At 35.7% G+C, this 11,205-nt stretch overlaps 2 protein-coding genes across 3 annotated transcripts in view; both read left to right on the forward strand.

The window, feature by feature from the left end:
- The window catches only part of LOC138308790 (myosin heavy chain, cardiac muscle isoform-like), a 144,618-nt gene extending 143,223 nt beyond the window's left edge, over positions 1-1,395 (forward strand). The window contains exons 15-16 of the mRNA XM_069249802.1: positions 1,102-1,161; positions 1,384-1,395. Of these exons, the coding sequence (XP_069105903.1) occupies positions 1,102-1,161; positions 1,384-1,395 (72 nt within the window). The remainder of the gene's footprint in view (positions 1-1,101; positions 1,162-1,383) is intronic.
- LOC138309307 (uncharacterized) lies at positions 718-7,719 on the forward strand. 2 transcript variants are annotated; one of them, XM_069250485.1, is made up of 7 exons: positions 723-1,161; positions 1,940-2,155; positions 2,816-2,956; positions 3,233-4,958; positions 6,212-6,259; positions 6,494-6,567; positions 7,098-7,719. In XM_069250485.1, the coding sequence occupies exons 2-7, from the start codon at positions 1,946-1,948 to the stop codon at positions 7,233-7,235; spliced, it is 2,337 nt and encodes a 778-aa protein (XP_069106586.1). In that variant the 5' UTR covers positions 723-1,161; positions 1,940-1,945; the 3' UTR covers positions 7,236-7,719. The 2 variants fall into 2 exon arrangements, with proteins under 2 accessions (XP_069106587.1, XP_069106586.1); XM_069250486.1 differs by lacking the exon at positions 6,494-6,567 and having other exon boundaries at positions 718-1,161.
- The last annotated feature ends 3,486 nt before the right edge of the window (positions 7,720-11,205 follow it).

Below are 11,205 nucleotides of genomic sequence, written 5' to 3' on the forward strand. Positions count from 1 at the left end.
AAGGGGTGAGTGTTCTGATTCTGAACTAAGATTAGTCATGGCCAGGATCACACATCAGCTGGAAGGAGTGAATTGTTCGGTTGGTGTTGGTCCATACTGCTTTTACTTTTCAATGAGCTGATTTTTCTTTGTTTTAGTGAGATATTTTTTTCCACACGGAAATTTTATCCACTGAAAAAAGTAAAATGTATACCAATGTACTGCTCTAACCAGATTCTGAAATTTCAACTAATTGAAAAGTGATTTCCTTCCTTTGAATTTCTTAATCCACGAAAATAACCAGCTTTAAGATTAATAGAATCTTACATGGGTCTGTCAAGTGGACAGGGATATCTTAACCCGAGTGAAAGATTTTGGCTGGTCAACCCGAGGCTTGACAGACTCATGTTTGATTCTTTTTCTCCCATACTTAGTAGAAAAACACGAAATTACTGTTTGTTTCCAGCTGTTTTGTTGCTCCATTATGCAGGAACGTCGTTATGCGTCAAAATTGATGACGTCATCTACAATGCGCCCCGCAGTTACGCCGCATGTATTGATGACGTAACGTAATTGTCTAGCGCATGTGAGCTGTCTTACACCCCCCTGTGTAAGACAGAGTTATCTTTTCCCTAGCAACCACGAGATATCCCTGTGAAGTATGGGAGAAATCTTGTATTCCTCATGTAGGACTGCATGTTGTTTCGACCACTAGCTCTTACAATGTTGGGTTCCTTGTAATTATGCAGAGATGTTTCTAATCTCACTGAAGCATACAGAGTAATTAATAAATCCAGCATGACATCCTACCCAGTCACATTTTACTGAAAATGAGCATATATCATTATGTAATCATGAATATTCAGTCAGTAGACTTATAGCCCAAATATACCATTGTTGGGGCTTTGGTATACTTTAGCTAGGGACAATGCTTAATACAAGAGAGAAGATGATGGTGGGTACAGATTTATCTTACGTTTTGTTTTGCCTGGGTAGTGTTTAGCCGCCAATTAGTTTCAGGTCCCTGGATATAACTAGAAATACCACCCGGTATTGTTCTTAATTTCAATAGAGAGCCCCAAAAAATGTCATAAATTTCATTTGTCTGTATCCTGACTTCAGCAAACGACAAAAGTGGACATCCTGGAAGGAGAGCTTGAGGAACAGAAATCAAGATGCAATGTATGTATAATATTATCAGAAGTGTACAGTGCTGGCAATAAAACACGATTTATTAGTTTACTGACTTTGTAAGAACATAGTTTACTGTTTCCTTTTGGCAACTATTATGGTGGGAAGGCCTCAACTAATTGGAGCTTACACTTAATATATAGTCAAATGATGTGCATCATTTTTGCATCCTTTTTAAGTATTTACTGACCCATTCTGGTTTTGTTTCAAAAGAGTCTCATATGACCATTACGTTTTTTTATCGGTGATACCTAGAGATTGCTGAAATCATTCTTATATGTATTCAGTTCAGAATGCATTTAGCCTTCTATTGCTTGTCTAAAAGACAAGTAATTCTGCTCTTCTATTCATCTTAAGTTTAACAAATGATTCATCATAAGTTTAACAAATGATCCAACGAACAAAGTAAATATATTTTAAATATAAAAAACGCATCCTGGATATCAAAGTTGGAAATCTGAAAAGTCTTTTCTGACGCTATTTCACAGTTATATGCCAAGCAAATGTTTTTTGTATTCTACTGTTGCATTGTATGGCTTATTATATGGTAGAATATACTGAATAAAAAATGAGAAATAAATAATGGAAAAAAAGACAATTAAATAAAAAAAACAATAGGAAAGAAAAAGAAGATAAAAGTAGTGGCGATTAAGAAAAGAACCCAAGGATACTGGATAGGAGAATCTTGCAGATGGTGATATGTAACAGTAAAGTAAAGCTAACTTTCTTTGTTAATATATACAACCATCCAAGATTTGGTGTTTTATAGGAGACTATGTCAAAGCTACAGGATTCCTACCTGCTGGTAGAACGTCACCTTGCCAATGCAGCAACTCACCGCGACGAGGCAAGGATCTTATATCGTGACAAGGAGGAACTTGAGGGGAAGTGTGAGGCTTTGAAACTGGCACTAGACTCCACTCACAAAGATCTAGACATACAGTTATCCCTACATCAACAGGCAGTAGAACAATGGAATATAAAGGTGAGTAATTTCCATAGGTCAATACTGTCCCATGAAGAGTAATTCTACGAAGTCAATAATATAAACCTTCATTACCAAGGCAGTATAGCAAAGTTATGAGGCTTAAAAAATAATAGGCAGTTGAACAATGCAATATAATGGTGGGTAATATCCATAGGTTAAGGTTCAATACTATTCTATGATAATGAATGAAAAGAAATCAACCAAGTAAGTATACTGATGATTCTTTCTTTTTGGGTCATTGCGATATTTAACTCATTCACCACTAAAAACGCTTTTCCACTCTTCTAAATCAAAGACTTGATCATTCCATTATGAAATTTGGCATGAATGAGCACTTAGACTACAATGCCCTCGTCTTACATTTTATGCTTTACCATTGATGACAAAATGTATTCAATGTTGGATCATAAGGCATATAAATAGTGGAGAAAAAGAATAACGTAGTTTGAAAGACAATATTTGACTTGTCATAAATTAGATAGAAAAGTTTGTTGTCTGATCAAGTAAGCAAGTATTTTGACTAATAAGAAGAAACAAAATAACAATGGTCGTAACCAAGTGTTGAATTTGAACTGTAAAGTTATCAAGCAGTTTATGGGTTTTTTTTCAAGAAACAGTTGGTGTGAATAATGATATGGAAAATGTGTTTTTTAACAGAGCAAGGAGACAGCGAAGGAGATAGAGAAACTGAAAGGTGACCTTGAAATGACCTCCAAGAACTGTGAACAGTTAGAAGAGCTCAACTCTAACTGGGCTAAACACAACCTAGAGTTATCCACAAGTCTACAGGAGGCAAAGGTCAGTTAGAGGACCTGTCTGTGGTTAGGTGTTCAATTTCATTTTTTTATTACATGCAAGAGATCACTTCGAATTTGTCAAATGTCTGATGGCAAAGTAGATACATGTATATCGGTATAATTTTTTTTTTATGACGAACTCTTTTTCTTGAAATATGAGTGTGGTCAGAATGACAGTCTAAATACACGTTCCCGGAAAAAATATAAAAATGTTGGCTTTTGTTGTGGCTTTTTGGTAAAATTTACTATAACATATCCTTGATTCTGGTAATTTCAGGCCATACTTGAAGTGCCAAAGTGTGATACAGAAACCCAAACAGATGTTAGTCTATTTGAGGTCAATGACGTTTCCTGTCAGACGACAATTAATGTTGCATCTGTCCCGTCACAAACAGACTCGCCAGTCACCCATCCAGCCTACACCCAAACCTATATCCCTGCCCTGGCCAACCACCAAACACAGACTGTCTGCACACCACGTCACGTGGCAGCAACTCAAACACGTGTGGCAGCGGTGGCAAATACAGGTACCATGGCAAGCACTGATATGGCGGACAGGGGAGTCCAGACGTTACCAGTCAGGGTTTTCAAAGACTTTAATGATACCACCAGTGGTTGTACAAAAGACACAGGTCCCAACAGAAACGAAAATTTGTCGATTGAAAGGTCAATGTTCACCTCCACGTCCGACAGCAGCAAGGTTACAGATGTTAACAAATGCAGTGATGTGGATGTTCAAGAATCCTGTGTAGATGAGAAAGTTGACGAAATAGAAGATGAGGGCAGTCAGATAATTCTAGATGCAAACAGGCATGACACATACACTGATGCTATAGAAACATCTACTGGAAATGGTTGTTTGACACAGATTGAAAGCATTACATATTCGGCGCAGAGTGGTCCTGACTTAAACATAATTTGTTCACATGAAGTTTCTACAAATTCAGTGGTGGCTCTAAGAACGTCCAGAACACCCGGTGAAGAAAATCGCAAAACACATGATGATTCACAAGCTTCCGCCGTTACGAACAGATCACGAATTATGTCATCTGAAAATGATACGCAAACCGCTGCTGCTGCCCTAAACACTGTTTTGAACCCGCCTGTTGCAGATGTGGTAAAAGAGATGGGAAACGATGAAGTTATAGTAGAATTTGTATCACCTGCTGAACAAATAACTAATGTTGCTCCACAATCTGAGAGTTCATCAAATGCTGTAGGAGGCAAACATGAACCAAGAAGAAGCCCAAATAATTCCATGTTGATTTCATCATTCAGAGATTTCGGCAATGGCAATGTTGAAAAAGAGACCACCGAAACAGATAGTGTGTCTAAAGTTAGTCCCAGAACATCAGGATTGTCATTGTCTCTCAGAAAACCCAGGCTGCAGTCTAAGAAAGAATCCACAGTAAGTTCAGACCCTGTGGAAGAAGATAGCCCTAATCTAATGCCTTCAGAAGAGCCTTCACGAAAATCTACTGGAAAGTTCAAACTGAATTCTGAAAAGCCCGGATCTCTATTTGAAGGCAAAGCTCTTCTAGAGGCATACGTTGCCGCAAGGAGTTCCAGTAGTGGCAATTCAAAACAAAGTCCATTTCAGGATATTACTGAAAGAAGACGAACCTCTTCAAGATGTTCATTGGAAGGACATAAAAGAAATTTGTCAGATTCACGGGAGACTAGATACAGTTATAACGTAGAAACCAAAGAAATGGTCATGCACTCTACTGAACGGTCAGGACGAGCAGACACCAAACAAACTAAATCTCTGGGGAAACAAGTTGGTAACAACAAAGAAACAATGAATAGCAGACGTTCGAGTGATTCTAGATATGCATCAGTGATCGAGTCATCTACTAGAGAAACGAAGACAGAGGCAGAAAGGTTAAGTCCATTTAGTCGATATTCGGCGATGTTTAGGTCCAGATTATCGGCGATGACATCCGAAAGCCAGGCAAAGAAAGTTGATAGTCAAAATAAGCAGATCGACGCAGGGTTCTCAGGTATGGTGAAATAAAAAATATTGTTCAGTACTTCATTTGGTTTAACCAACGCCTATGTGGTAAAGGTGTTGTTTTATTTTGATTAATATTTCCCTTAATAAGTAGCATACACATCCATATATTCGTTCATCTTCCAATCGGTCTTCAGTTCTTGCCGTATATTTGTTTCTTTCTTTCCATAATATGAGCAACCATTAAGGTTTTACACACATCATTAGCTACTCTCCTGACGGGAATACATCAAATGGAAATTGGGATTTGATATCGATAGTCGTTATCATATAAAAATTACTAGGAATGCGCGCCAGAGTCATAGCGCTTACTTATCCAAATATTCAAAACCAATGCATTTACGCTAGGGTTTGATTGCGCCAAAGTAACTATGATAAATCTGCATCTCTTTAACTAGTGGAATACCAATATATGTAAACTACTTATTCATCAAAACGACGAAAATAATTAAAAGAAGATTGTCAATACAACCATATTTTCATGAAAAATTTAATCTGTTACTTGGATTTACAATGGTTGTAACAGCAAAGCTATACCGTACACCTATCATTAGTTCCTATCAGGTTTCCGTTAAAAAAGTTTCCGTTATATTCAAAGAATTTTATTTCTTTTCTTTTAATAAACGGTCGCATTTTCGATAGAAGGAAAACTACGCCATAATTATTATAGATATTAACTTGATTCCTATAGATACAACTAATAATTTATGCATTGCTTCGAAGCGAATATACAACTAACTTAAAATCACATTACTCGTAGCTGTTAATAAGATGTTAACCTAGCTGTATGTATTGGTGTATGTTTATGTATATCATAATTGTTTATCTAAATAAAATATTGTTTAAACTAAAACGTCAAACTAATTCATACCAGACCAAATCACTTTTACAAAGCAGTAATTTCTCATCATTCATTTGTTTTCGGTAGTAAATTAATTTTGTCGGTTTCTTTTGGTCCTAATTCTAACGAGAGTTATCCCGCTTTATGCCGCCGTAAGTAAATTTGTAGAGCTCTTTAATGTCATTATCAGTTCAAGTTCGTGTGAACTTACAATACAGCTTTTATTGAATTAATGTAAGATGATTCTATCATAATTAGTCAGAAAAATGGCCTTATTGTACCATGAAGTCGGAAAAGTTTGTCTTTCAGCGCTTACCACATCAAAATTCCATTTGGCGTCTGTAGTTTTTCTATCATCATATATCACATTGAAAGTTTTCACACTATTTATTGTTGTACAGATCTAGAGCCAGACAAGAATAGAGATTCTGTTCGTGGGATCCTGAAAGGTAAGAGATAAGATTTGTGTTTATTTCTGTAAACAAGTATACATTTATAAAGGGATGGTCAATGTTTTAATTCGGCGTGAGGCTGTTAAACATTACAATACAATGCAGTAAGTGTCCCCATTTCATAATTATTAGTAACGCATATTATCAAAGGTGAACTGCTAATGAGACTATAGCAGTACACTTAGGTATGAACGTACACTTGTACTGATGGTTACATGACATATATTCCAGGTTTCAACGAGAGGGCAGGTAATACAAAAAGTGTTCGTTTCGACGAAGGACCTCCAAAAACAAAGATTATCGAGGTACGCTGTACTTATTGTCGGCGCATTTATTTTTGCACCGAGTGCATTTCATTCCCCATCGCCCTGTTAGTCATATTATTCATTAAACGCTAAATTAAATCTTGGCTAAATTGTTTCTGTCTTATTCACGCTATCTCAGTGGAAAACCATGGATATACTTCAATAGAGTCAAACTAGTTTTCTCACCCATAAATAAACTACATATATGTACTTTAACGCAATGATACAATAGGTATAACTGTATCTTCAGAAATGATTTCTTCTGCTATTTAGCTAATTTGTTTTGTATTAATTTCGAAGTACAGAAATGTTGAAGTCACAAAATGTCTTGAATTATATAAATTTTAGAGCGTTCAGACATTTTTTTCTGAATAGTTCACTTATTTTTATATTTGATACGAAATTATGCTTGAATCAATTCACATTGATTTGCATTTGGCGATGAGGCCAAAATGTTCCTGTACCTAGTGGCAGTTCACATCATGTTTGTTAACCTCATATGAGGCTTAAACCAGCGTGAATATTTACAGGACTACCCTGGAGAACGATCATTGTTTTCTGACGGTGAGGAAGACGTAATCAATGATGAGAGTAGCCAGTTTATTTGTCTGGAAGACTTCCAATCCGACGCCGACACAAGTGAACCAAAGAGGCGCAAACTGGAATAATGATATAAATACTTCTAATTACTGTACCTGATCACGGGGTCGTGATAATCAACGTGGGAGAACCATAGAGAACGATAGAGGGATGGTTTATATGTTTTAAGGATATCGGAGTTTCTGACTTAGCTATTAGAAGCGCTCGTGAATTAGTTAAAGGTCCTGATGTTGCGTCATTTTTCAGAGACTAAAATCTATGATAGCATTGATGTATTCACATCAGGAATGTGTTTTTTTATAGATTTATGCACAGGTTTACGACGCGCGAAAAAAAATACTAAAAATACTGAAAGGTTGTTTACTTAGCCCTGTATCCCATTTCCAGAAAATGGGGTAATTAATTTTAAAATGCTCTGAACACCACAAAAATCATCCGATCTGAATATTTTTTAGCTTACGTTGAAGACAATTCCTTACTGGTCACTATGGTATATGATATGATGGGATTATGGGCGAATTTTATTTCATATCGAAAGTTGAATAACGAGGATTCGTGTTAAAATCGTTAGTCGGAAAAAGTACACGCTACATCTCCAGGTCACGATTCCCTAATGAGCACAGACCGCATAAAATCGCCATCTATTCAACGAATGCATCCCTGAAGTGCAGATCCTCAATATAAACTCACTTACTTATAAAAAATTGCACATAAGTATCTCTAAGCGATCCCCACGCTCCATTTATTGTCATGCAGAACAGATGATCACCGATCTCGGCCATTTTGTGTCTGTCGTCTCCGATTTGTTTTAAGCTATCTGATTTAGTCCTAGGAGCGAGTGGACCAATCAGATATATAGCTTATAACAAATCGGAGACGACAGACACAAAATGGCCGAGATCGGTGATCATCTGTTTTGCATGACAATAAATGGAGCGTAGGGATCGCTAAGGGATACTTATGTGTAATTTTTATAAGTAAGTGAGTTTATATTGAGGATCTGCACTTCAGGGATGCATTCGTTGAATAAATGGCGATTTTATTCGGTCTGTGTTCATTAGGGAATCGTGACCTGGGGATGTAGCGTGTACTTTTCCGACTAACGACTTTTACAAGAATCCTCGTAATTCAACTTTCGATATGAAATAAAATTCGCCCATAATCCCATCATATCATATACCATAGTGACCAGTAGGTAATTGTCTTCAACGTAAGCTAAAAAATATTCAGATAGGAAGATTTTTGTGGTGTTCAGAGCATTTTAAAATTAATGACTCCATTTTCTGGAAATGGGATTCAGGGCTAAGTAAACAACCTTTCAGTATTTTTAGTATTTTTTTTTTTCGCGCGCGTCGTAAACCTGTGATTTATGTATGACCAGGCAAAGTAGGCTATTTATGACAGGTTTATTATGACACATGCACCAGTGAGTCAAAGAGGAGAAAGTTCAATGATATCGTATAAAAAATGAACATGTGTTAAGTATATCAGGTCCTTAGAGATCAGGTACAAGTCGTTCTATATAAATACACTGATGTTTCTTTATTATCATAACACTAGCATTCGAAATACTTTTTCTTCTAACTCTTGATTATGCCCATGTTCACTGGCAAAAAGTGTGTACTCGGATTGCGAAGTTATGAGTACAAAGAAATTGTTATGCGAAAATTGTTTATCATACTTCTTATACGCAAAACACGATAAAAGAATATTGTTCATATTACAATCATTAGTATTTGATAAATTTGAACTTTGTTCTTACTAAGTAAATGAATTAAGTTGTTAATGATCGTTGATGTAGTTTTACCAAAAACGTTTGTTATTTCTAGTATTCATTATGTTTGTATTATTCATTAATTTATTGGAAAGCTTTTGCAGCCGTTAAATGTTGAGGTTTTATTGTTATTTGTTCGTCATAATACAACTTAATGTTATAAAATATCGTTAACTTCGTCAGATTACAACTCTGTACTATATTGTTTTATGGTTACACATGGAAATTAAAAACCTTGGTTAAGTTTGAAGTTCGTGTTGTGTTAAATGTTTTACATAAAAGACTTGAAAATCTAAAATATCCTTTATTCTGTTTTCACTTGATGGATATATGGACGCAATGTGCACCGACATAGCAAAAATTGACATCAGGGCCAGCTACAACACTTTCGGTCTTTGACAGTATACTTCAGTAATATAGCACTATAAAATGGACAACGTTTCTCCAATAATACAAGAAACGTTTTCCATACGCTAATTGAAAGAGTTGCAACTCGAATATACCACGGTCCCCCAAAATACACAAGCAGTGCACCACACACATGATTTGCATACAGGATAAATCTTGATTTGAACGATCTTACCTGTAGAAGGACGCTAAGTATAACCCAGTTATAAAGTGAAGTTACGAGTGATAAAAAATCTAGACCAATTTGATTCTTAAATTGACTGAAAACGATTAGTTACTTTGGTTGACTTTATGAAAGCACTAAAGTTACTGTCGGGAATCACAAAAGTCAACTTTCCATGGACTAAAACATACAAGATTTATGTAATTTCGCACTTTAGATGTGTTTACTAATTCCTACATGACTGAAACATTTGGAGGTATAACTTGGTAAGCGTATAAAATAGAGTGCATTGTTATACATTGACCGATTAAGGCGAAATTTTAGTCATTTCATGCATACTATCTTTACGACAAACGCTCGGGTCATGTTCTCTGAATACAATCTTAGACGAATTCTACAGCTTATTTAGATAAAATAAATATAGTGTATCAAGAAACAAGGAATTTTCTATTTCTTACTTGTTTACGTCTCTGTCCTAGGTCTAGACTTGGCCTACTGATACTAGTACTGTAGTTCAGTATGACACAATACTTACTTACTCTCGATTAATATTTGCTTTCTGATTTAGTTGAACACACGGGGCGTAAATTTTGACTTAATATATTTATGAAATACAACACATTTATGTTCCGGCAATTAGAAAGATGCACATAAAACTATATTTTTGGTTTAATGTTTCAAAAAAGTATTCCAGTCCAAATGATATTTTTACTAAACGCTGTGTTCCCATCGGTCAACATTTAGTAAAATTATCAAAGCTGATTTCACTCTGAAAAAATATAATTATTTGATATACTTTGGTCTCGCTCATGTTCCCATGGCACCAAGGTCAATGTAAAGGTCAACGTTATTATCGATAGGTTTTGTCAATCCGGCTACTTTATGGATTCTAAATCAAACTTTTGATCTTTCTCGTGTGTTGGATGATTCAACATACAATTATTTTATACTGCATATTTGTCGGGTTTGTACCGTATCAACCTTTTCACATTTCCCGCCGTATTCACAAACCAAATTACCTATATTGTTATATTCAGATTTTCAATGTCTATTGTTTAAAATATAAAGGTATATGGAGGATATTGATAATCTAGATTTCCGTTATTCTGGGGGCGTGATATCGGGTTGTTGTCGAGGTTTAAATCTCATTATAACATTCTGTCCCTGGTTTTGTACTGGTATTGTGTGTGTCCGCTTCATTGCGTGGTCTTACACCATACAATGTTTACAACTAGATACACATAAACGTATAATGACCTTTAAAGGCTTGTAGTCTTGGACGGAAAATCTGTGTTTGACTCCGATTTGGAATAGCATTTGTTGAAATGTACTTGCATTATATTGCATAAACGATATAATAAGCAAAAATATTTTCAGAATGTGTCGATTTCCTCTATCACTTTGCTTGCTAGCTCCTTGCTCTTCTCCAAGTAGCTCTGGTAATATATTTCCATTAACCCCGTTTCATTCGATCCCGATACTGCAAGTACGTTCACATCAATTAACTTGGAATGCAGTGTTTTCAAGTACATATGCTAAAACTAAATTTTTGAATAATTTCGAACACCAGGGAGAAATCGGGTTAATATATTGTAGCGCTCTACATGAAGTTTAATAGTATTTACGTGTTTTAACCACAGATGTTCTTTCTGGTTAATACAATGTATTTACATGTTTTAACCACAAACGTTCT

Source organism: Argopecten irradians, chromosome 15 (genome assembly GCF_041381155.1).
Source record: "Argopecten irradians isolate NY chromosome 15, Ai_NY, whole genome shotgun sequence".
Classification (NCBI taxonomy): Eukaryota; Metazoa; Mollusca; class Bivalvia; order Pectinida; family Pectinidae; genus Argopecten; species Argopecten irradians.

Bases quoted from the DNA above. Each gene is read 5' to 3' on its own strand.
- LOC138309307 (XM_069250485.1), top strand. From the start codon at position 1,946: ATGTCAAAGCTACAGGATTCCTACCTGCTGGTAGAACGTCACCTTGCC. The intron at 2,156-2,815 runs GTGAGTAATTTC...GTTTTTTAACAG, and splicing joins TAGAACAATGGAATATAAAG to AGCAAGGAGACAGCGAAGGA. The intron at 4,959-6,211 runs GTATGGTGAAAT...ATTGTTGTACAG, and splicing joins GATCGACGCAGGGTTCTCAG to ATCTAGAGCCAGACAAGAAT.